The sequence below is a fragment of the Alexandromys fortis genome, unplaced genomic scaffold (assembly GCF_014885135.2).
Source record: "Alexandromys fortis isolate MF-2015 unplaced genomic scaffold, M_Fortis_MF-2015_v1.1 scaffold_261, whole genome shotgun sequence".
In the NCBI taxonomy this organism is placed as follows: Eukaryota; Metazoa; Chordata; class Mammalia; order Rodentia; family Cricetidae; genus Alexandromys; species Alexandromys fortis.
Window position 1 is genome coordinate 1,508,260 of NW_026068144.1, and position 22,604 is coordinate 1,530,863.

Below are 22,604 nucleotides of genomic sequence, written 5' to 3' on the forward strand. Positions count from 1 at the left end.
GTCTTAGCTCCTTCCAGCTGTACAGAAATCTTTCGATCAGACCTTTAGGCCTAGGGTTTACATGTCTACTTCATTAGTTCTTGAGGAGTGAGATTTCTTCCACCTGCCTGGAAGGGCAGGGTGCAAACAGGGTGCTGGAATTCCTTGACAGTCCTGCCGACACTAGCTCTTTCCAAGGCTTTCCCCGGCCCTGAACCAAAAAGTGAGGGTTTGCAGTGGTCCATTTGGGAATGAAGACTGTGTTGTTGGTCTCACACCAGGGAAGCATCCACAGACAAGGTTTCTTGTTTCACCCTCTCTGGACATTAGGTTTCTCAGATGTAACACAGAGCCAATGTCTTAATACACCAGAGACTTCTCAGAACCCTCCCCAGGACAGCCTGAGACCCCCCGCGGGGCTATTACAGCAGCAGGTTGGCTCTAATTAGTCACATCTGCAAATTTAAATTCAATGGTTTTCCTGATAAGATAAATAAAAATTGAGTGGCCAATCAAGTTGCCCTTCTTTCTGTCTTGTGTTTACTTTAAGTCTCCTTACACTTTGCCAAAAAATTGAGGAAAAGGGAGGAGGAAGGGGGGTTGGTTTGTGTCCCCCTGTAAATGTGCAGACAGGACCAGACAACATGTGTTTTGTTTTCCAGGGAGATGTGTATCCAGCAGGATGGAAGAGTTCACCTCACCGTTGTTTACTTTGGGAAAGAAGAAATGAATGAAGTCAAAGGAATACTTGAAAACACTTCCAAGTAAGTACTGTCTGTTTAGTTTTCCTTTCCTTAACATGGGGTCCCTAAGAAAGTTCATTGTTGGCTGTGCATAGGAGAATTCAGTACCCTCCTTTCCCCAGGAGACCACCCTGTCTGGCACGGCTTGTGTCTGGGTGATGAGTCTGACAGTAGACATAAACCGCCCTGCTCAGCAGAGGTGCGGAGCATGGGCTTCTGGGAGCTCATAACTGAGGGCAGTCTCTCAGCACCACAGCTCCAGGACTTTCATGTGTGCAGGGTGAGATTTGTGCAGCGAGCTCCACCTCAGCCACTGCTTGATAGTCTGAGAGTTATACTCCGGTCCTAGCCGTGGAGCAAATGTCCTCACCCTTTCATCTTGGCCTTTCATTCGTCATTCACTTAACAACATCAGGGGACACCCAGAAGGGGTGGCCGAAGCAGGCTCCTTGATTAAACCCATCCAGTTGAACAGAAAAGACTTAATCCAAACCTTTCGGCCTGGGGTGATATGTCTATAACTCATTGATCAGCTGCAGAGTGTATAGAGGTCTTCAAAAGCAGCAAGAATGGATTCTTTTTTTCTTTTTCCTGCAAGACAAATAAGCCATGGCATCCTGCGTAACTGCGGAAGCCAGCGTGGTACTGCCGAGCTTCCACATTTGCAGTGTGCAGACGCGGCTGGGAAGTCAGGTAGATAGCTTTGATATATGTGAGGCTTTGGCGGCTTTAATAGCACTCCGTGGCGGCACGAGTCTCAACAGGCCCCCGTGGTTTAGATAGAAACAGGACTGTCTGTTTTGAGTTTCTGGGAAGTGGTAATTGGATGGCAGTTGCAGAATAAGCTTCTGAGATGGAGAACATGTTCTGTGTCACTCCGTGCTGTTACCAGAGTTGTGTTAATGGGCACAATTAAAATTTCAAACATCCTGGAAACAAAGGTCATCAGCTGTTGTTCTCAGACCACATACCCACCACATCTGTTTTCATAAATAAAGTTTCATTGGAGGCAAGGAGGTCTGTTGATTTACATGTTACTTACGGCTGGAAAAGTCACAAAACCTAACCAGTTTACGAAAGGAATAGGAGTTAAAAATGGCAAAGGCCTGTGTGTGTGTGGATCATCAGATGGAAGAAAATAATTGGATACCCTGAAAGTAATTGAAATAGAACTCTCTCAGGTCTAAGACATTCCCATTCCTTTCCTCTCGCTCAGCAGTGGAGAGCACAGATGGTTAGGACTCATGTTCTCTGCCCAATGGGTAGGTGTAAGCATCTTTGCCAATATCCATTCCTAGACAAAATCATTTTTAAAGTCTTCCACCTGCCTCAAACCAGCAATCGGGATAGAAATGTTTTGTAAGCAAACGTGGTGGCAAGCCCGAAGGGGCTGCACCCTGAACTGCAGGTAACTGCGTTATTCCAACAAACGTTGTGTCTGTCCAGGCATGTGACTTCAGTGTGCACACAGAATTGGCAAATCTTATCCTATTGGGTTTGGCACTTTTTTCATGTCTCAAAGGATGTTGTTGGGACATTTGCTGATGGTTACGCAGTTTTGGGTTTATGGAAACGGCAGGCTAGTTTAAACATGCTATAGGAAATGTTCCGTCTAAGGGCTGGAAGGCTTAAGCACTCTTATCATGTAAGTCTTCCCCAGGTTACTCCATGTCATAAGCATGTGATGGCACAGACATTGACTAATACTTTTGTGTGTTTCCACAATGTTCAAATTTATCAAAAAACAGTAAATTCATATGAGGTAATGATGCTAAGATTTATTTTAACAATATATGTACATATTTTGCCTGCATATATTTATGTGTATTTTGTGGTGCTCAGAGGATGGTGTCAGATCGTCTGGGACAGGAGTTACAGCAGTTGTAAGTTACTGCACAAGTGCTAGGAATTGGACATGGGTATTCTGCAAGAGCAGAAAGTGCTCTTAAACATTGAGCCCTCTCTCCACCCCATGGTATCTATTGTTCTAATAGTATCAATTAGTCAGATAATCTAGTCTACCTTGGTAATCTGACTGGGGTAAATATATGTTCCTTTATTTTAATCTTAATTTTTAATATGAACTTTTAGCATCACAGAGCATATGGCATGCAGTAAATCCATTTATATGCATATATAGTGGTTACAGAATGAATAAAAGAGGTTTTAGAAGTGAGCTGAGAAACATGTAAGTAGAGTCTGTATGCACAAGACAAAAGAGCACAGTACATAAAGATACTGGTGCTGTAGGTGGCAGGTGGTGGGAGAGTTAGGTTTGGGAGTGAGGATGTAGTCAACTGTGGAGACAAGATGGTAAAAATTGCTCTGAGCAAGAAATGGTGGATTCAAGTCTAAGCAGGAAGGAAGCAGATGAGTAGGCAGTCAAGTAGGCGACATCGACAGCCATAGACAGAGCCAATCTAAAGACCTGGAAATACAAGTTTGTTCATCAAAGGAAAGATAGTACCAAGTAATTATTGGATTTGTATTTATGATAACACACAGACACACACATGCACGCTTCTGCCTGCGGCTTTCTTTTAATATCTTCACTGTTCTTGTATGGTGGTCATAATATTTGTTCAGTGGCATTTTATTTTCAATTATTATTTTTATGAATGATCTCAATAAATATAGCAACTTTTGGTGCATGCTTGTATGTGTGCTATGCATATGTGTATGCATTTTCACATGTGTATGTATGGGTATATGCACACATATGTGGACACCTGAGGTGGACGTTGAACATCTTCTCCAGTTGCTCTTTGCCTTATACATAGATGCAGATCCGTCACCGAAATTAGGGCTAGAAGTTTCTGAAAATCTGCTTAGCTGTTTATTCCTGGGATTCCGTGTCTGCTTCCCACTTGCTGGGACTACAGATGGCATCTGAGAATCTGCACTGTGGTCCCTATGCTTTCGCAGCAAGCACTTTACCTGCTAAGTCAGGTCCCTAGGTCCTTTGACCCTTTGTGTCTGGCTTTTTGAGACAGATATTGTTATTGCTCCTGTTTCCTAGATGAAGAAACTACGGCTCAAGGGAGATTGTCCCTGAGGCCTTCACTTTAGCTGCATGAGAGAGCCGAGTGCCCCCGTGCCCTCCCAAGATCCGTAATTGTTTGTTGAAGCTAATGAGATTTGTAATCAGGCTAAAAGACATTCACTTCATTTGGAGATCACTATTGTAATTAAAGTGTTCTAAATCCAGCTAGATGCAAACACTTTAAGAATATCTAAATATACGGCCTTGTTTAACGATGAGTTTGCAGTGTTTTATGTTCTCTTTCTCTGAGTTTGTACTTCCTCAATTGAGCTTTCTGCTTCAGCTGATTGCTACAGATTGGTGCTTTGCAAACTCTGGTTGTGATTCATTAGAGGGTTTCAAAATCGATTCAGTGGGCTTAGCCCAGTGTTTTTGGAAATGGAATAGAGTAGGGTGCAAATTGTCAGAATGAATCACGGGTAATAAGGCGATAGATGGTTTCATGAAACACTCGTTTCATTGCACATGCCTGCGAGCATGCATATGAACTTGTCCTGCGAGATGCAGGCCGTTGTTCCTTTGTAAAGATTGAGTTAAATGTTTACAGGTCCCTGTATCAGAAAACAACACAAATTACTTCCAAGGTACCTGATCCTTGATCTATAGATTTTCCCAGGATTCGTCTGTTCTCAAATAAAAACTCTCAAATATGCCTAAGCTTTGGTTAACTTTGGATGCTTCTTAACATGCAGGATACTTGAACCCAGCCCCAGATACTGAGTTGGCAACTCAGCAGGCTTGATTTGTAGCCTGAGAACCTGCATTTCACAGTTTCCATGGGCACTGCTGGGTCTGGCCATGGCTCACTCTGAGAAGCATTAGCCATTTGACTGGAACTGTATAAGAGGATATTTTTAAAAATTATAGCTTGTAGTTGAATTATCATGCATTGGCAAGTTCATCTTTGTCTGACCATGGGGACACAGGGACATCTTTTAGAAGAGCCATCCCTGAGAATTGAGGCATTAGCAATGAGACACTGAGGATGAGGCATTAGCTCCTTGGGTAAGGTGCCTGCTGCCCAAACCAGAGTTTGAATCTCCAGCACTCATGTAAACTCTGGGTGTGGTCATATGTGTCTATAACCTGGAACTGGAAGGGGGCCGAAGACAGGAAGATCTCCAGAGCTTATTGGACAGCTTATTTAGCCAATCAGTGAGCATTAGCCTTAACGGGAGTTCCTGTTTCAAAAGAGAAGATGGACAGCAATTGTGAAAGACACCCGACATTGACTCCTGGCTTCCATAAACACACTCACACACATATACATGCAATGGCATACACCTGTACACACACAAACATGCATATACATATATGATGTTTGGATGTATACACACATACATTCTCTCTCTCTCTCTCTCTCACACACACACACACACACACACACACACACACACACACACACACACCAATTGACTGTTCTACCCCATGTGGATGAAGAGAGAGGCGGTGTAGTGGTGGTAGTACCGTCATGGGCCTGCCTTCCCACAGTGTGCGTTAGCCTATCAGGCCTCTTTAAAATCATTTCATGAAGATTTCATCCAGATAGCCGAGGGGAGAATTAATGTGCATATCAGGTAAGGAAAACTACATGTAAATTCCTGCCCTCTAGGGTAGCTATAAGCCCAAAGTCAGAAACATCCAGTGACATTAAGATCAATTTGGGAAATGAAGACACCCCAAATGTCCATTTTGAGTTAATCTTTTATCCAGTCACTTCACTAAAGGTGTTTATAAGCTATAGGAGTTCCCTGGTAGAATGTTTGGGGTCACTTATGTATACTATCATATCATATGCAAATAGCAAAAAGGTGGACTTCTTTCTTTCTAATTTGTATCCCCTTGACATCTTTTAGTTACTTGATTGCTCTAGCTAGAACTTCAAGTGCTATATTGAATAGATATGGAGAGAGTGGAGTGCCTTGTCTTATTTCTGATTTTAGTGGAACTGCTTTTGAATTTCTCTCCATTTAACTTACTGTTGACTCTCAGCTTGCTGTATATTGCTTTTATTATGTTTAGATATGGCCCTTCTAGTCTTGTGTCTCTAAGACTTTTACCATGAAGGGGTGCTGGATTTTGTCAAAGGCTTTTTTTCAGCATTTAATAAGATGAGCATGTACGTTTTGTTTGTTTTTGTTTGTTTGTTTTATCATTCGGTTTGTTTATAGTGCAGGTTTACATTGACAGATTTTCCTCTGTCAAACCATACCTGATTTTCTGGGATGAAGTCTACTTGTTCATGGTGGATAATCTCTTTGATGTGTTCTTAGATTCAGTTTGAGAGCTTTTTATTGAGTGTTTTTGCATGAATGTTCATGACAGAAATTGGTCTGTAGTTCTCTTTCTTTGTTGAGTCTTTATGTGGTTTGGGTATCAGGATGACTGTGGCCTCATAAAAAGAATTTGGCAACGATTTTTCTGTTTGTATCCCCTTGACATCTTTCTGTTTCTAGTTTGTGAATATTTTGAGGAGTATTGGTTTTAGCTATTCTGCGAAAGTCTGGTAGAATTTTGCATTAAAACCATCTGGTCCTGGGCTTGCTGTTATTGTAGTTGCTGGGAGATTTTTAATGACTGCTTCTATTTCCTTAATGGTTATAGGTCTATTTAAATTGCTTATCTGATCTAGACTTGACTTTGGTAAGTGGTATCTATTTAAAAAAAAAATTGTCCATTTCTTTTATATTTTCCAATTTTGTGGAGGACAGGTTTTTGAAATATGACCTAATGATTCTGTATTTCCTCAGTGTATGTTGCTATGTCCCTCTATTCATTTCTGATTTTGTCAACTTGGATATTCTATCTCTGCCTTTTAGTTAGTTTGTCTATCTCATTGATTTCTCAAAGAACCAACTCTTTGTTTCATTGATTCTTTGTATTGCTCTCTTTGTCTCTCTTTTATTGATTTCAGATCTCAGTTTGATTATCTCCTGCCTTCTACTCCTCCAGGGTGAATTTGCTTCTTTTTGTTCTAGAACTTTCAGATGTGCTGCTAAGCTGCTAATGAGATGCTTCCAAATTCTTTACACAGATCCTTAGCTTCTGAGGGCTTTCATTGTGTCTCATAACTTTGGGTACGTTGTGCATTCATTGTTATTGAATTCCAGGAAGTCTTTAATTTCTATCTATATTTCTTCCCTGACCCAGTGGTAATTCAGTAGAGAGTTGTTCAGTTTCCATGAATTTGTAGGTGTTCTGTTGTTCCTTTTGTTATTGAAATCCAGTCTTAATCCATAGTGCTCTATTAGGACACAGAGGGTTATTTCAATTTTCTCATGCCTGTGGAGACTTGCTTTGTGATTATATGGTCAATTCTGGAGAATGTTCTGTGAGGTGCTAAGAAGGTTTATGCTTTGTCTTTGGGTGGAATGTTCTGTGGATGTCTGTTAGGTCATTTGAGTCATGACATGTCAGTTCTGTTACTTCTCTGTTTAGTTTCTTTCTGGCATTCCTGTCCATTGGTGAGTGGGGTGCTGAAGTCTCCCACTATTAATGTGTAAATTTGGGTGTGTGATTTAAGCTTTAGTAATGTTTATTTTACTAGTGTCGTTGCCCTTGCATTTGGGGCAAAGATGTTCAGAATTGAGATGTCATCTTGGTGAATTTTTCATTTAATGAGTATGAAATATCCTCCATCTCTTTTGATTAATTTTGATTGGAAGTCTGTTTTATAAAGATTAGAATAGCTACACCAGTGTGCTCTTGGGTCCATTTGCTTGGAAAATCTTTTTCCAACACTTTACTCTGAGGTAATGACTATCTTTGATGTTGAGGTGAGATGTATTTCTTGTATGTAGCAGAGGCTGGATCCTGTTTTGAGCCCATTCTGTTAGCATGTGTCCTTTTATTGGCAAATTGAGCCCATTGTTATTGAGAGATATTAATGATCGGTGATTATTAATTCCTGCTATATTTGATGATGGTATTGATAGTGGTAGTAATAATAGCAGTAGCTGTTGTGTGTGTTTCCCTTCTTTGGGCTTTGCTGTTGTACTATTATCTATTGCCTGTGTTTTTATGGGTTACTTGACCTCCTTGGGTTGTAGTTTTCCTCCTAGTACCTTATGTAGGGCTGTATTTGTGGATAGATATTGTTTAAATTTGACTTTGTCATGAAATATCTTGTTTTCTCCATCTATGGTGATTGGAGGCTTCTGTGGGTAGTGTAGTCTGGACTGGCATCTTTGGTCTCTTAGAGTCTGCAAGATACCAGTCCAGGCCATTCTGGCTTTTAGTCTCCATTGAGAAGTAGGTTGTGATTCTAATACATCTGCCTTTATATGTTACTTGGCCTTTTTCCTTTTCAGGTTTTAGTATTCTTTTTTTATTCTGTATGTTTAGTGTTTTGATTATTATATGGTATGAAGGTTTTCTTTCCTGATCTAATCTATTTGGTGTTCTATAAACTTCTTGTATGTTTATAGTCATGTCCTTCCTTAGGTTAGGAAAGTTTTCTTCTGTGAGCTGGGATCCTTCTCCTTCTTCTTTTCCTATTACTCTTAGGTTTGCTCTTTTCCATGGTGTCCCAGATTTCCGGGATGTTTGGTGTGAGGAATTTTTTAGATTTAACATTTTCTTTAACTGATTGGTTAATCTATTTCTTCTATCATATCCTAATCCCTAAGATTCTCTCTTCTGTGTCTTGTATTCTGTTGGTGAGGCTTGTGTCTGTAGTTCCTGCTCACTTATCCAGACTTTCCATTTCCAGGACTCCCTCAGTTTGTGTTTTCATTATTGCTTCTGTTTAAGTTTTCAGGTTTGCAACACTTTCCTTCCCCTATTTGTTTTTTCTTGACATTCTTTAAGAGATTTATTGGCTTCCTCCAATTTTTTGATTGTCTTTTCCTCAACTTCTTTAAGGGATCTTTCATTTCCTCTTTAGGAACCTCTGTCATCTTCATAAAGCTGTTTTTAAGGTCATTTTCTGGTGCTTCAGCTGCCTTGGGATATTTGGGTCTTGATGTTATAGGATAGCTGGGATCCGGTGGAGCCATATTACCCTGGCTATTGTTGATTGTGTTCTTACACTGATATTTAGGCATCTGGTTTGGGGATGATTTTAGGTCTAGGTCCTGATTTCTGAGTTTGTCTTTGTTGGATGGGTGTTTTTCTCCTTAGTTTTTTTTTTTTCTTTTTGGTCTTCTTGCCTTTGTGACCTGGATTTCTAACATCTGCCTGATCTAGTAGGGAGCCTCTGTCCAAGTTGGAGCTAGTGTTCTGGTGGCTAGCTTGGTCTTTGGTGCAGCCATGGTTCTCTGTTCTTCTGACTAGCATGGTCTGCTTCTCTGACCATTGTGGTCTGCACCTGTTCTCCCACTGGTGTAATCTGTACATGAGCAGTGAGATTCTGTAGGAGTGGGGGTGGGAGGCAGGGCACAGCAGCGGTACTGGTGATGAGGTGGGAGAGGGAGGACCATGGGTTGGGTCTGGGGGATCAGAATCTGAGGAGTATAGCAGTTTGGCTAGCACGCAGGTCATTTACCTGTTCTTCCAACCCCTGTGAACTGTACCTGAGACAATGAAGTCTGCCAGAGTTGGGGGAAGGGCTGGCCACAGGGAAGATGAAGTAGGAAGCTTGGGAAGTGGAACAGGTCTTGGGGGAAGAGAATCTGGGGGCAGGGCAATCTGGCTGCCAGTCAGATCACTCACCTGTTCCTCTGACTAGTGTGGCCTGCACCCCAGCAGTGGAATTCTGCCAGAGTTTTGGGCCTGAATAATGTTTTAAATAAGGGGCTATTATGGGAAGTATCACATTAAGACAGTTTCTTTGCAGTTGTAAGAAAACATCTGTATCAGAACCAACCATACTGGACAGCATGGTTTTAATCCTCTCATTCAGAGAAATGCAAGGCAATTAGGGGAATTAAAAGCAGCAGAAGCAATAGCTTTCTCAGGTCATCATAACCTCTGCAAAAATGACTGCTCGTAACCGAGAAGTCCCCACGCACAGATTTATCATAGCAAAGAAAGGAATTGAGTGGGAAATTTAAGAGTTTTGTTAATTATTAATATAATTCAAGAGGTAATTGGGAATAAATCATGTATCCTTTTGTGTGTTCATAATAGGGGTTCACATATTAGTGAGATGGAGAGCCCCCATTCTACTGTCATCAGCGTCCAGTGCCTGCATGTCACCAAGTATTGCATTTCATTGTGAGAGTACATTAAATATTTCAGCACAAATTGCATGCTATTTTTCTCAGCTTTTTTTTCTGTTACTCTATATTTACCTCATCATAAAAGCTAAGGTTTTTATTTACCCTTCCAAATTCACTGGACCCAGCCTCTGTCACATGTGGGTAGTAGGCTTATATAAAGAGGAAGGGGTAACCAAGGGCTTCCCCACTGAAGAGGGGGCTGAAATCTCTTTGTAGGAGAAGCTCTCTCCAGACAGCAAGTCCTTGGGGAAGTACCTGAAGAGCTTCGGTCATTTCTATTATTCATCTCTAGCTGTGTCGAGTGCTTTTAGTCTCTTCTTTGTCTTCGTGTGTGACCCTTACTGGATACATACATGGGGTGCACTGGGTACAGTGCTGGGTCATTTCTGAAAGGAGTTGTATGGGGGGAGCCTGCTGCCTTGGATCAGAACCTGCAAGAGCCTCTTGTGCATTGGTACATTTGACACAATAAAGATTCAAGACACAAAAGGGACAGGGCAGAACTTGATAAGATCTTCATAGAGGGCTCTTTAGTTTGCCAGGAGGTACTCAAAATGTGGTATTCAAGGCGTGAAGTTGAAGAACAAGAGCCCTCTTCACAGAAATAGAGGAAGATAGTGTGTGGTGAAAAAGGATCACTAAGGCAGTCCCAGTCACATGTACCCTTTCTGACTCGGCTATCATGACCATCTATGGTTTGTCGCCAGAGCTGGGCCATAGACCGCAGAACAAACATGGTTCTGCATGCTGTCTCAGTGGTCTGCACTCAAGGCCATAGGGTTTCTCCAGAATCTGGGCGGAGACATTGGGCAATAGGTGCACAGAGATACCTTCCTGGGGCTGTCAACGTTCACATCTTGAACCTGTAGCCTTTGGGGCAAGTGCACCCTGGAGACTGGTTGGGATGCATGTTAGGAATGGGCTGTGTCCTGAAAATAGCAGGGAATACCTTATCCTCAGAGAAAGCCTGGATGAAAAGAAGGAAGCAAATTGCCACTGTGTGAGGGCAGATAAAGGGTTCCTTTAGAAGCAACACATTCATGTATACAATGTGATGTCCAAATAGTTTGTCTAAAGGTCTTTCAAATTAAGATCATTTCAAACACTAGCACCAGGGATGTTGTCCCTCCTCTTTTTCCAAAGACTGACAGGCAAGCCTTGGCCTTTCCCCTTCCTTCTGCTACTGTGGAATGGGTGATGGTGTTTACCAGAGTAACCTACTTGAGCCAGGGTATTCTCATGTGTGCGCTGGCCAGGCAGAGGCGTCAGATTTTTGTCCCCTCTTACATTCTGTGGCATCCTGTCTTTTGTTATCTCTTGGCTATTTGTTTGCCAGCATAGGCCCATAGGTTGTTGCGCCGCCGTTCACACTGTAAGCTCAGACATTCATGCCGCTCACTCTATTCTACTCAGTATGAACTGACTTCTCGAAGCACCTCTGCAAACGGTCTGCAGGCTGTGCCGGCAGAGGTAACGTCACTGTTTTCCCAACGTAACATTAAAGACAGTGTGCCTCTTGCCTTCAGAAATGTTGCTTGCTATCATGCATATGGAAAGCATGTGTAAGCCAAGTACGGTCATGCATTTCTGTAGCCCCAAAACGTAGAATGCAGGCGGATTGTCAGTTTGAGCCTAACCTGGTCTATATAGCACAACCCTGTATCTCATTAAACCAAATAAATAAATAAATAAGCCTTTGGATTTAAAATCTTTCATGATAGATCTTTGCAATCATCTTAGGAGAGTTACCTTTTAAGTAGTGGGTCAGCTACAACCTGAGCAAGCACTGTGACTTGAAATGACAGCCTCCCTACTCTGTAAACCAGATAACAAATACCCCTGTGGTCTAGGAAACAGGGTCTTGGAGGATAGAAAAGCTGAAACAATTGAACAAGGCAGACCCTGGATGAAGCGTCAGGGAGAACAGGCTAAAAAGCCCCTGAGAAGTACAGGTGAAACCCAGGCCTCTCCCTCAGGTGATGTTTCCCTTAGGCAGGACGACTTGGGCTGTGAGGACTCTGACAGCTGGGGCTGGAGAAGCCTCCTGGATCTGGGGGCTGCCCGCCAGGCCCTGACAGCGCTTGTCTGTGGAGACAGTTGTGCTGTCTTCCGCCAGTGCCAGGTGTGGTTCTGGAACGCCTTGGAACCGAGCCTCAGTACTAATTGAAGGAGCTGTGGGCTGGAGCCACCACCCCTGAGCAGAGGATCAAAGATAAAGTCCTGAAGGCAGAGGGGAATCACAGGACTGAAGTAAATGAAGATTTGCTGTCCAGGGGCGTTGTAAGAGCTGAAGGGGCCTTGAAACCCAGTGAACAGGGTTTTGGAGAAAGGCAGCAAAGGCAAGAGAAAGGACTCCAAATAAAGCAGAAGCACGGGCCAGAAGCACTCTAACTTTATTCATAAATCTCCATTCACAGATATTCAGAGACATCCAGGGTGTATCTGCTTGGGACCAGGCACAGCTGTTGGCCCTGGACCCGGGTTTGCTGACTCAGAGAGCCGGCTTTTCACACGCCTGTCTTCCACTCGGATCTCAGGCTGTGCTCCTGTCTGGCGTCTGACTGAGGCTAGGCTGCACCCATAGATTCCCGGGATAAAACCACAAACTTCCTCTGAGATCTGAAAGAAGGCAAGTCACGGAAGAGTAGCCAAACTGGTTTCTGTGATTAAATCCCAGAGACTAGCACCACTCAGCCTGCGAAATGCTTAGGACTTTGGCAATTTGTGTTGACCTTGAGCCAAGAGAGTTGCGAGGAATATAAACTATTAAAAATGGAAATGGTTTTCCTCCTGTATCTGCCGACTATATCAAGACAGGGAGAAGCTAGGGAGCGGTGGGGCCCCGCCGAGGTAGGAAGGGCAGAAGTGTGGGTAGAGCAAGCCTTGATCAAAGACAGATGGAGTCAACAAGAACAGCCACATGCCAGCCCGTGGGCACACAGACGCTGAAACAGGGCTGAAAGAGGCCTTTCATTCCACCTGATGGAAGGCTGTCCAGGACCCATTTGCACCAAATGAATTACGGTTTTGCCCAGACTGAGTCCCATTTCAGAAGGTTCTGAAGTTTCTGGGGAAGTTCAGCAAACTACAGAATCCTCTTGACTTCGGCAGCCTGGGCTTGGAAATCCTTACCTCTGATGATGATGGTGCTTATGTTACCACATCCCCTTGCCACCACTTATATAGTCACTTTGTATAAAGACTAATGAGGCTATTGTTATTTCCTTTATGCTAATGAAGCAATCAAAGAATGAGCATGTCCTGCTAACAGAGCTAGCGGCAATGCAGTTAGGGCTGGTGCATCATTGCTTTCCAAAGGCAAGGTCGCTGGTCCTCTTTCACACCGCGCAATGCTGCTTTTCCTCTACTGGGAAGGAAAGGAGGAAGGTTTCAGTCTGTCTGGGGTAACACACATCAAGAACATGTTGCCCGACTCTGGGCTTGAAACAGATGAGATGCTGGGAAGCCATATTCCGCAGGGTCTCAGCTTTATGCACTAGGTTTATTTTAGTGGCCCAGAAAGCATGGAGATGTCTTTGGGTTGTGTTTCTACTTAACTAATTCCAAATCCCATCACAAAGGGTGTGCATTAGTGATAACAATTGCAGTCTCAATATAGAAGAATTTGGAGAAATGGAAGACATAAATTCATATTGCAAGTTCATTAGGGGCCAGGAGAGATAGCTCAGTGGTTAAGAACACAGACTGTTCTTGTGGAAGACCCATGTTTTGGTTTAGTTTTGTTCCCAGCACGCATGTTGCGTGGCTAACAACTGCCTGTAACTCCACCTCCAGGGTATCAGACACCCACTTCTGGCCTCTGTTAGCAACTACACACACGTATACACATAATTAAAAAAATTAAATTAAGTGCAGTAGAACTGGGCATGGTGGCATATACCTCTAATGTCAGTAATGTCAGCTGAGGTAAGAAGGTCATAAAATCAAGGTCAACCTGGACTGGACAGCAAGACCCTGCCACACAGCAAAACAACAACAAAAGTTTGCTAGGTGTTCTCTGTCCTTTCATCCTCAGTGGGGTCTACTCAATTTGGCTCTTCTGTCCCTGCCTGGGTGGCCCCGCCACCCTCAGAATTACAGAACGTTCAGAGGGGGACAGCTCCAGCCGTGTGTTTTCCGGGGGATTCTGTCCTCCCGGGAAGTGTGGTGATGAGTGGTGACCCCTGACCATCTGCTCTCTGTATCTTCCAGAGCTGCCAACTTCAGAAACTTCACCTTTATCCAGCTGAATGGAGAATTTTCCCGGGGGAAGGGACTGGATGTCGGAGCCCGCTTCTGGAAGGGAAGCAACGTCCTGCTGTTTTTCTGTGACGTGGACATCTACTTCACCTCTGAGTTCCTCAACACATGCAGGCTGAACACACAGCCAGGTTGGCATTGTCTCCTTCTTACCTCTTTCGGGCACTCGGCTCTCTTTCCCGCAGGTGTTACTGTCTACACAGGCTGCTCTGCCATCATGTTCCCTCAGTCACAAAGACAAGGAAGGTGATCTTGTTCAGCTCACCCTCAGGCTTTGTGCAACAGGGCTGTCAGGCACACGAACTCTGGGACTATGTCCTGTACCCCTGTGCATGATCCCTTTCTGTCTCCCACTGGGAGGTCAGATGGGTGGGACATCCACTGGAGACAGTGAGTCAGAGGACACGGACCTGGAAAGCCACCCAAATCCAAAGGGAAAAAAATAGCTATGGGCCCTTAACAAGCCCCAAATACACAAATGATGTCTGTGGACATAGGCACTGTTGCTAGAGAGCTAAGAGTCCTGGTATGTTCACTTGCTGTTAAAATATGGCGATTCTTCCATGCATAGCGGTAAGGGGCAGCTGCTCTGAGCCCTCTGCTGCCCATAGTCTTCCTGACCTCCTCTGCCACTCTTTAAGGTTGTACTAGAAATTGACATTTAGGGGGCTGGAGAGATGGCTCAGTGGTTAAGAGCACTGCCTGCTCTTCCAAAGGTCCTGAGTTCAATTCCCGGCAACCACATGGTGGCTCACAACCATCTGTAAAGAGGTCTGGTGCCTTCTTCTGGCTGCAGACATGCACACAGACAGAATATTGTATACATAATAAATAAATAAATAAATAAATAAATAAATAAATAAATAGAAATCGACATTTAAAGGCTTTGGGCATGCAGGACAGGGACACCAGGACCCTCCTCCACACTCAACGCTTTGGGGAAGGCAACCCCAACCTCTGGCCTGTTGGCAGCTTTCATGTTGTTCTCATCCTGGGACAGAGGGATCGGAGAATCAGGCTGACTGGTCGAGCTGGTGCTCTCTCTAAGATCTGGTCTAGAGCTGGGTGAAGCGAGAAAGAGTGGGTGGAAGCACCTGGGCTATTTCTGATGGTGAAACGTACATGAGCAAGCCCAGCAGTGGACCGAGTTTCTCCTAAGCAGATGTTTGCTTTCTGATTTGCAGGGAAGAAGGTATTTTATCCAGTTCTTTTCAGTCAGTATAACCCTGGCGTAATCTACGGCCATCATGATGCAGTCCCGCCCCTAGAGCAGCAGCTGGTGAGTAACGACCCGCAGATGCCCGTGTGCGCCGCTGTTTAATGTCACTCATTACTGGGGCACCTGACCGTGAGGAGCGGTGAGCGGGATAGAGCGGTGAGCGGGATCCGCAGACCAATCCCCTTAGTGGTTTTTAAGTTTGGCAGATGTTCTGGCCTTTGCTCCGAGTGCCACGATGATTAAAAGTCCTTGCAATATTTAAAAGTGAAAAATAAATAGGAACCGTACCTTAGAAGAGGGTAATTTCACACCTCCATAGCTTCCGTCTATGGTTTTTGGAACTACTATGATTGGATTACGGCTAGAGCATGCTTTCTCTTTATCATTACAAAATCCCATAGGAAAAGTGAGGGTAATGTTCTCGTTAGAAACAGGAATGCCTAAGATGGTGGAAAACAGGTGACAGAAGCGGGTGGCAGTTACCCTGAGTCAGTGGGGAACAAGAACCAGGCCTGTCCCCTGGCCCTTCACCCATCCCATCCCATCACCACGGCTACACATCCCCATATTGGGGCAGATGTTGGCATCAATGGTGTCACCAGAGATGTCGCTTTCAAAGAAACAGAGGAAGAACTTCTCTGCCAAGATCTTGGCTGCACCGGTGATAGGTCGTGGAACCGCCAAGCCCCCAGGGCCTGCTCACTCTCATAACATCACAGACAGCTGAAGCAGAATGGAAAGAGGAACTGGGACAAACCAGGAGAGCACCCCCTGCCCCTCCAAGGCTGCTGTTATAGTCCCTTTGCCTGAGTGGAGATGCTCCAATCCCCTCACCGGATACATGAGATAAGGAATCATCCCAAGCGCTGTACATAGTGTGGCTTTCTCTATACTTCCGCATGTGCTAACATTAGGATTATAAGGTAGCAGTGAGACAGAACAACAGTGACTAATGATAATATAGAATATAGCACATAATTTACTCATTTCTGGAATAATTCATTTCATATTCTCTGACCTCGGCTGATAGCAGTGACTGAAACCGTGGAGTGTATGTGGGGGTGGGTACTGTTGGCTACCTGGGCACAGGACAGACCCTCCTCTCAGCCACTCAGGGTGATCTTCCCAGCAGGGAGATTATGTTGGACACCTCTGCCTCCTATTAGCAGGCCTGGAAATGCCATGCTTTTCACAGCGAGTATCCTTATGGACAGGAAGGAAATGGGACATAGACAAGCAGATGTAGATGAAAAGGGGATATGGGGTCTCCTCGTGCCCCATATCATGGTCATGGGAGAACATTGTTCTGCCACGTTCGTTTGGGTAGCCGACTCTGTGATGGGCTTTCAGAAGTAAGAAAACCCATTCACTCTATACCTGACCTGTGCCCTTGTCCTCTCCCAGGTAACCTCTGATAGCCAATGGGATTCTTCTCCAGAACACCGAAGCTTTGGGTGCTTTCAGAAAAGAGGAGGTTCATGTTTTGTGCTTGTCCTCGTATGATTTTGGTGGGCTCAAGCCAGAAAGTGCACAAACCGTCTCCTCTATGGCTGTCAGGTTTTAGCACTGCAGGTGTAGTGAGTGGCTGGGTATGGTCCACCTCTCTATGCTTCAGACAGTTTCACAACCAAAGAACCAGTTTTCTGAACATGAGAGATGAGTCTCCCATGAGGACCGGGGCTCTGGCTTCCCATCCCAGGAGTTGTAAGCCTTTCATGGGACGTTAAAGGAAAATGAGACAAAATGGGCTTTTTTCTTTCAACCAATGAGAATAAAAATTCCCTTGATTTTAAATAAAGCTCTGTTTTACATTTGACATTGGAAGTGATTAATGTTTCTAGTTCAAATTCATAAAGGCCCTATTTGCTTGCAAGGACTTCTTTTCATTTCATAATCTAAAGGTTTTGTCCTTTCCAGTTCATCCTGAGAGCAGGCAGGATGGGAGGCAGACAGACAGTGTAGAAAGCAGGTCTACCAGACTCACAGAATAAGCAGTCCAGGTGAAAATAACTCAGAGCCTCAGATGTGCGTGGCCACAGCGAGAAGCCCCAAATCACCTTTGACATTTACTTCTTAGAGCATCATTGACCTCTCCTCCGGTACATGAAGCTGCTGCTCAGAGTTCAGTGTACAATTATCCAGCTCAGTGAAAGGCAGCAAGTTCAAGGTTTCCCAGGGAAATGCATGATTGTATCCTTCATTAGACAAGTCATTTATTTCATTTTAGTTTTATTTATGTGTGTAAGGTCCAGGGAGGGTATAAGATCTCTTGGCGCTGGAGTTACACCTGATGCAGGTGCCAGGAATAAAGTCCAGGTCCTCTGTAATGACAGCAAGACCTCTTAGCCACAGAGCTAATCCCAAGACAAACTATCTTGATCACTCACTGCCTGAAGCCATCTGCTCCAGGTCCTGGTCCTGGGGTCAGAAGAGCTGTACTTGTTTCGTACCCTCAGGCAAGATTGGCTTGAGGCCCCTCATCCACCCTTCATAGATGCTGAATGAATGGTCCAAGGCTGCAGAGTCAGGAGCTAGGGAGAGGGATCGCTGGATAAAGTGCTTGTGGGAAAGCCTGAGGACCCGAGTTCAGGTCTCCACCCCACCCAGATGGGTGAAACCCCAGCACTGGGAGAGTGATGGAGACAGGTAGAGATAGGGCAGTCTCTAGCCAGAAGGTCGAGCCAAACTGCCAGCTCCGGGTCCATTGGAGACCTTGTCTCAAATACAATGTGAAGAGCGGCAGAATACCCTCTGACCTCTATACTGCACAGTTGAGCACCCACACAAACGTGCAAGCACAGGTGCACACCAGCACACGTGCATGCACTCATGCACACACACACACACACACACATGCATGAGTACACACACCCTTCGGACCCCAAAATTAAGATAGGAAAGTGCCTAAGTGACAGAACTTAGCCCGTGCCAGGGTGTCCCTCCTCTTGAGCAGCGGGACTAGATCTTCCAGTTATCCCCAAGAGATCAGAGGCAAAAAGAAAATGGCCCGGCAAGAATGCCAGAGGCACACATCAAACTATAGAAATTAATACACTGTGGAGAGAGTGAGTAGGTGGCGAGACACTATAAACCAAAAAGTAATGGCCGGAGATAAGAAAATTAGGAGAGATTTCCCCTGAGATTGCATGTTGACTCCGTCTAGACCATGTGTGTATTAACAAACCCTGCATGGCCTTCCCTGGGACGCAGCAGTACTTCAGTGAGGTGGGGAATGTGGGTTCGGAATGGGCTGTGGTAAAGGTCACGCGTGCAGCCCCGCAATCACAGCCTTTGCTCAGTGCGCCCAGGATGAGTTTTCATGGCTATCAGTCCTGCCATTTCCGGCTTGCCTGCAGAGGAAAGCAAGGATCTCTGTGGATGTTCGGATGCCTTCTTATTTTTTTAACTTCTGCATACAGATCATTAGTAATAAGCGACACTGTGGGGTTTCGTGCTAATATTTAATTTTTGAGATTTAAGCCGTGAGATGAGACTTGCCGGTGCCTTAATGCAGAAACAGCAAACCGAGAAGGGAATAACTGTAATTTAAATCAACGTTCTTTGCTTTAAACATTCCACCTTGCTGCTCAGCCTGTCAGTTCCTGCTTAGATCCCTGCAGAAGCCTCCTACTTCCCCTATCTTTAGATTCCGACCCTCCCCGCACCCCGTTTGAATAAACAAATTAATTCCACTTTTTTTTTTTATTCAAAAAGATGTTTATGGCATAAAGCCAGTGGCAGGCTTGCAATTGTTTAGCAGCCTACTCTTGGGAAGAAGAAGAAGAAGAAGAAGAAGAAGAAGAAGAAAAAGCCCTGGTGATGGTGTTTGCCAATTTCCATGGTGTAAACAATCCCCCTGTGGCTTGTATTGGGCTTACCAGTGTGTTTCCATAGGGAATGCTGGGAAGAGATGTGTGCAACTCTGGAGATCAGTATGAACTGTCTCGAGCACAGGGCTGTAGACTCTGATTTTTTGTTGCAACTGATTGTCCTCCATCAACCAACTTAACCTGGCTGCAAAGAGAATGCCAGCTAATCCACACCACCTGGCAGACGACACCATCTCTGAGGACACCAGCGTCAGCCTGCCGTCCACCCAGGCCACCACCTTGTGAATTTTAGTCTCTCTGTGTTTGATGCAGACCGTGATATCTGCTGTACGGTACCACCTGGCAATGTAGCCTGCTTACTTTGTGACACGGAGCGGTGTACGTGCTTCTCCCTGTCCTGGTCCTCTCTTGCTTACACCTGCACTGCCTTGCCTGCCTCAAATAGTTGCCGTGAACCAAGAGGCTGAAATCAAGTGTCTTCCTTAATCACTGTCTCCTTAATACATGTATTTTTTACAACTTCATACATGTATTAATATGTTCAGTGCTGTTTTCCTTCCTATTATCCTCTCTTATGTTACCCCTGAACCCTATAGGTCCCTGCTTTTTCACTTCTCCTTATTTTTTGAGAGAGGGTCTGTCTCTCCCCTCCCTCCCTCCTCCTTCTCTCCTTCTCCTCCTTGTTTCTCTTCTTCACCTAGCCCCTGATATGTAACTCATTGACCTATCTAGTCTGCCTGGACTATCTAGTCAGTCGGGTTAGGGACACTCCACTACTCTCTTTTTATGTGAATTTTAGGACTTCAAACTCTGGACTTCCTACTCAAGAAACAGTCACTTTATCAAGGACCATTTCTTAGCTCCTCAATTAGCTGGACTTTTTTTATTTAGGGGTTTGAATTACTGAGCATTCTAACCACTGACCTGAGCTTCGGTCTTTAGTATTGTCTGCTGGGCATAGTTCATGCAGTGTGCCCTTGCGGACTGGTTTTGTTTAATCAGAAAGCATTTGAGAGTCCCCCAGTGAGACCATGTAATCTCCCATCATTCCCAACGAGGGTAAGCGGCATCTACATCTCATTCACACATTTGGAAGCCTGGGCTCAGCAGACCTAAGTCCACTAGTTCAGATCCCTGCAGCTGCTGAGTGGGAGAGGGACAGATGTGAGCGCCAAACTGTGCAGCTAAGCTTGACCGAGGGTGATGAGCTGAAGGAACCCGTATGCTGCCAGAGGACCAAGATTCTAGATTCCAGAAATAAGAGCACTCGTGGGTCTGGTCCAGCCTTAACCCCTTAGAAGAGACTGTCATACTTTATTCTCAAACCAATAAGACTTGTGTGGAAATGAGACGTTGCAAAGACCTGGGAGGAGATGAGATTTGAATCTATTATTAAATAAATTCTGGGAGCCCTGTGATCCAGAACACATTATTTCTTAAAGAAATTAAACCAGGATCTTCATGGGAATCTTAGCCCTGAGCTCTACAGCAACAGGAAGAATGAACAAATCATTCTGCCTCCCTCTGAAGAGGCCTCAAAAAGAGGGCACATAGCCTTCACCCCCAGAACCCTCTGCGGCGTGATCTCTGACCCTTCAGGTCCCAGGTAATAAGGAGTACACAATGCAGAGTCAGATCCAGAAATTGCTGCAATTCGGGTTATCTAGTATGCATGGGCAGGGCCTGCTTTATCAATAGAATATCTCAGAACAAAGTCAGAATGCAGACCCTTGTGCCAAAAGAGTTCAGAATGTAAAGACAACTGCAGCAAGCATGGAACCCTGTGTGTGTTTGTGGACCACGTGGTGGTATGGTGATCATCCTGAGCAATGACGAGTAGGGAAACGCAGCCAAGCAGAGACTGAGGGAACATTTTAGATGCCTGTGAGCCTGGGGAGTTGGGTGGTTAGGAAACAGGCCTGTGGAGAGCAGCAATTCTCAAACTGGGTCATGACCCCTGTGGGGTTCAAATGAACCTTTCATGAGCATCACTGAAGAACATCAGAAAATACAGGTGTTTACATTATGATTCATAAATGCAGCATAATTACAGTACTAATGAAAATAATTTTATAGTTGGGGATCACCACAACAGGAGGGACAGTGTTGAAGGGTCGCAACTTGAGGAAGGTAGAGAAACACTGATGTAGAGGCTCAAAGGGGATGAGCGGAGAGGAAGAGGAGGCAGGCAGGCCTGGGTGAACTGGAAACCTCTGTGGCTCTTGTAGGGTCTTCAGCAGGAACCCGATACCATCCCATCAGGAGAGAACTCAAGAGCCCTCATCTCTGCCAGGCTTTTTTCCAGAGGCAACATTGGAGAGCAGCAGTTGGCAGCTTGGCCCAGCCATGGTGGTAGAATCTCTCAGAAGTGCAGTCTATCTTTCCCTGAAATTACATACTGTGACACATGTCAGCTTCCACAAAAGACTGTACTTCAGTGGCCCTTTCCCAGAGTGCCTTTCTGTGGCTTATCACTAATGTAGTAACTGTTTCTAGTCCCCACAAATCATGTGCTGCTATCATCTGTGTCCAGGGAGGATCAGCCTTCCTCTATGTCCTTCAGGACAACCACGATCCAGCCCAGAATCTTGGGACGGCAGCTCACTGGGAACACACTCTTGCTTCCTCCTCGGTCTCCTGATTGTTCTTCCAACAGGGAGCTGTGTCTTTTAGACCCTATGGAGAGTACAACCAAATATTTGAAGTTTGGATACTGGCGCTTCTCTTCTGCTCCATATCTGTGGGATATCTAGAACCCTAGGCAGTAGAAGGAATATTAGGCCTTTGACTGCAACAGAAACATTTACCTGATTGAGAAAGAAGGAAAAAAGTCCATTGAAAATGTATTCAGTGGAGGCTTCTCCAGACACTCCCATCTCACACGGTCCTTTCGAACTTCTTCGCCTCCTGCTTTGACATCTGTTGTTGGGTTTGGTGACCTGGGTTTCACCAGGGTTGCTTGCAGGGGCCTGGGTGGGTATTATTCACAGGAATGAGGGCACCTCACTGGTAAGTTGCTATACCATTGGTAAAGCTCCCCTTTCTTCATCTCCCCTAGTACTGTGAACTGCATATAAATCCTTGGAGAAGTGTGGGTGGGACTTCCTGGGTCCCTCCCACTCCATCACCAGTGGTTAAAGAGCCTCATTGTGAGCAAGGTCTTGTGTTTGTGTAGCATGGCATAGCCTCTGTCCTATTGAATTCTGGGATAAAAGAATGTTTTAAGATTCATTAACTGTTCGCAAGACATTTATCAAATATAATTTTGACCGTGGGAAGGTTCCAGAACATGGAGTAACAGTGATGCAATACACGAGCTGTAAGATTCTTTAGTTATGATTTAGCTCAGCTCCTCATTATATATGAAGG

At 44.7% G+C, this 22,604-nt stretch overlaps 1 protein-coding gene across 3 annotated transcripts in view; it reads left to right on the plus strand.

The window, feature by feature from the left end:
- Csgalnact1 (chondroitin sulfate N-acetylgalactosaminyltransferase 1) overlaps nucleotides 1-22,604 on the plus strand; it is a 319,461-nt gene that overhangs the window by 291,202 nt on the left and 5,655 nt on the right. For all 3 annotated transcript variants that reach the window (XM_050126918.1, XM_050126920.1, XM_050126921.1), the window contains 3 exons: nucleotides 642-743; nucleotides 14,139-14,317; nucleotides 15,371-15,465. In XM_050126918.1, coding sequence (XP_049982875.1) covers nucleotides 642-743; nucleotides 14,139-14,317; nucleotides 15,371-15,465 — 376 coding nt within the window. The remainder of the gene's footprint in view (nucleotides 1-641; nucleotides 744-14,138; nucleotides 14,318-15,370; nucleotides 15,466-22,604) is intronic.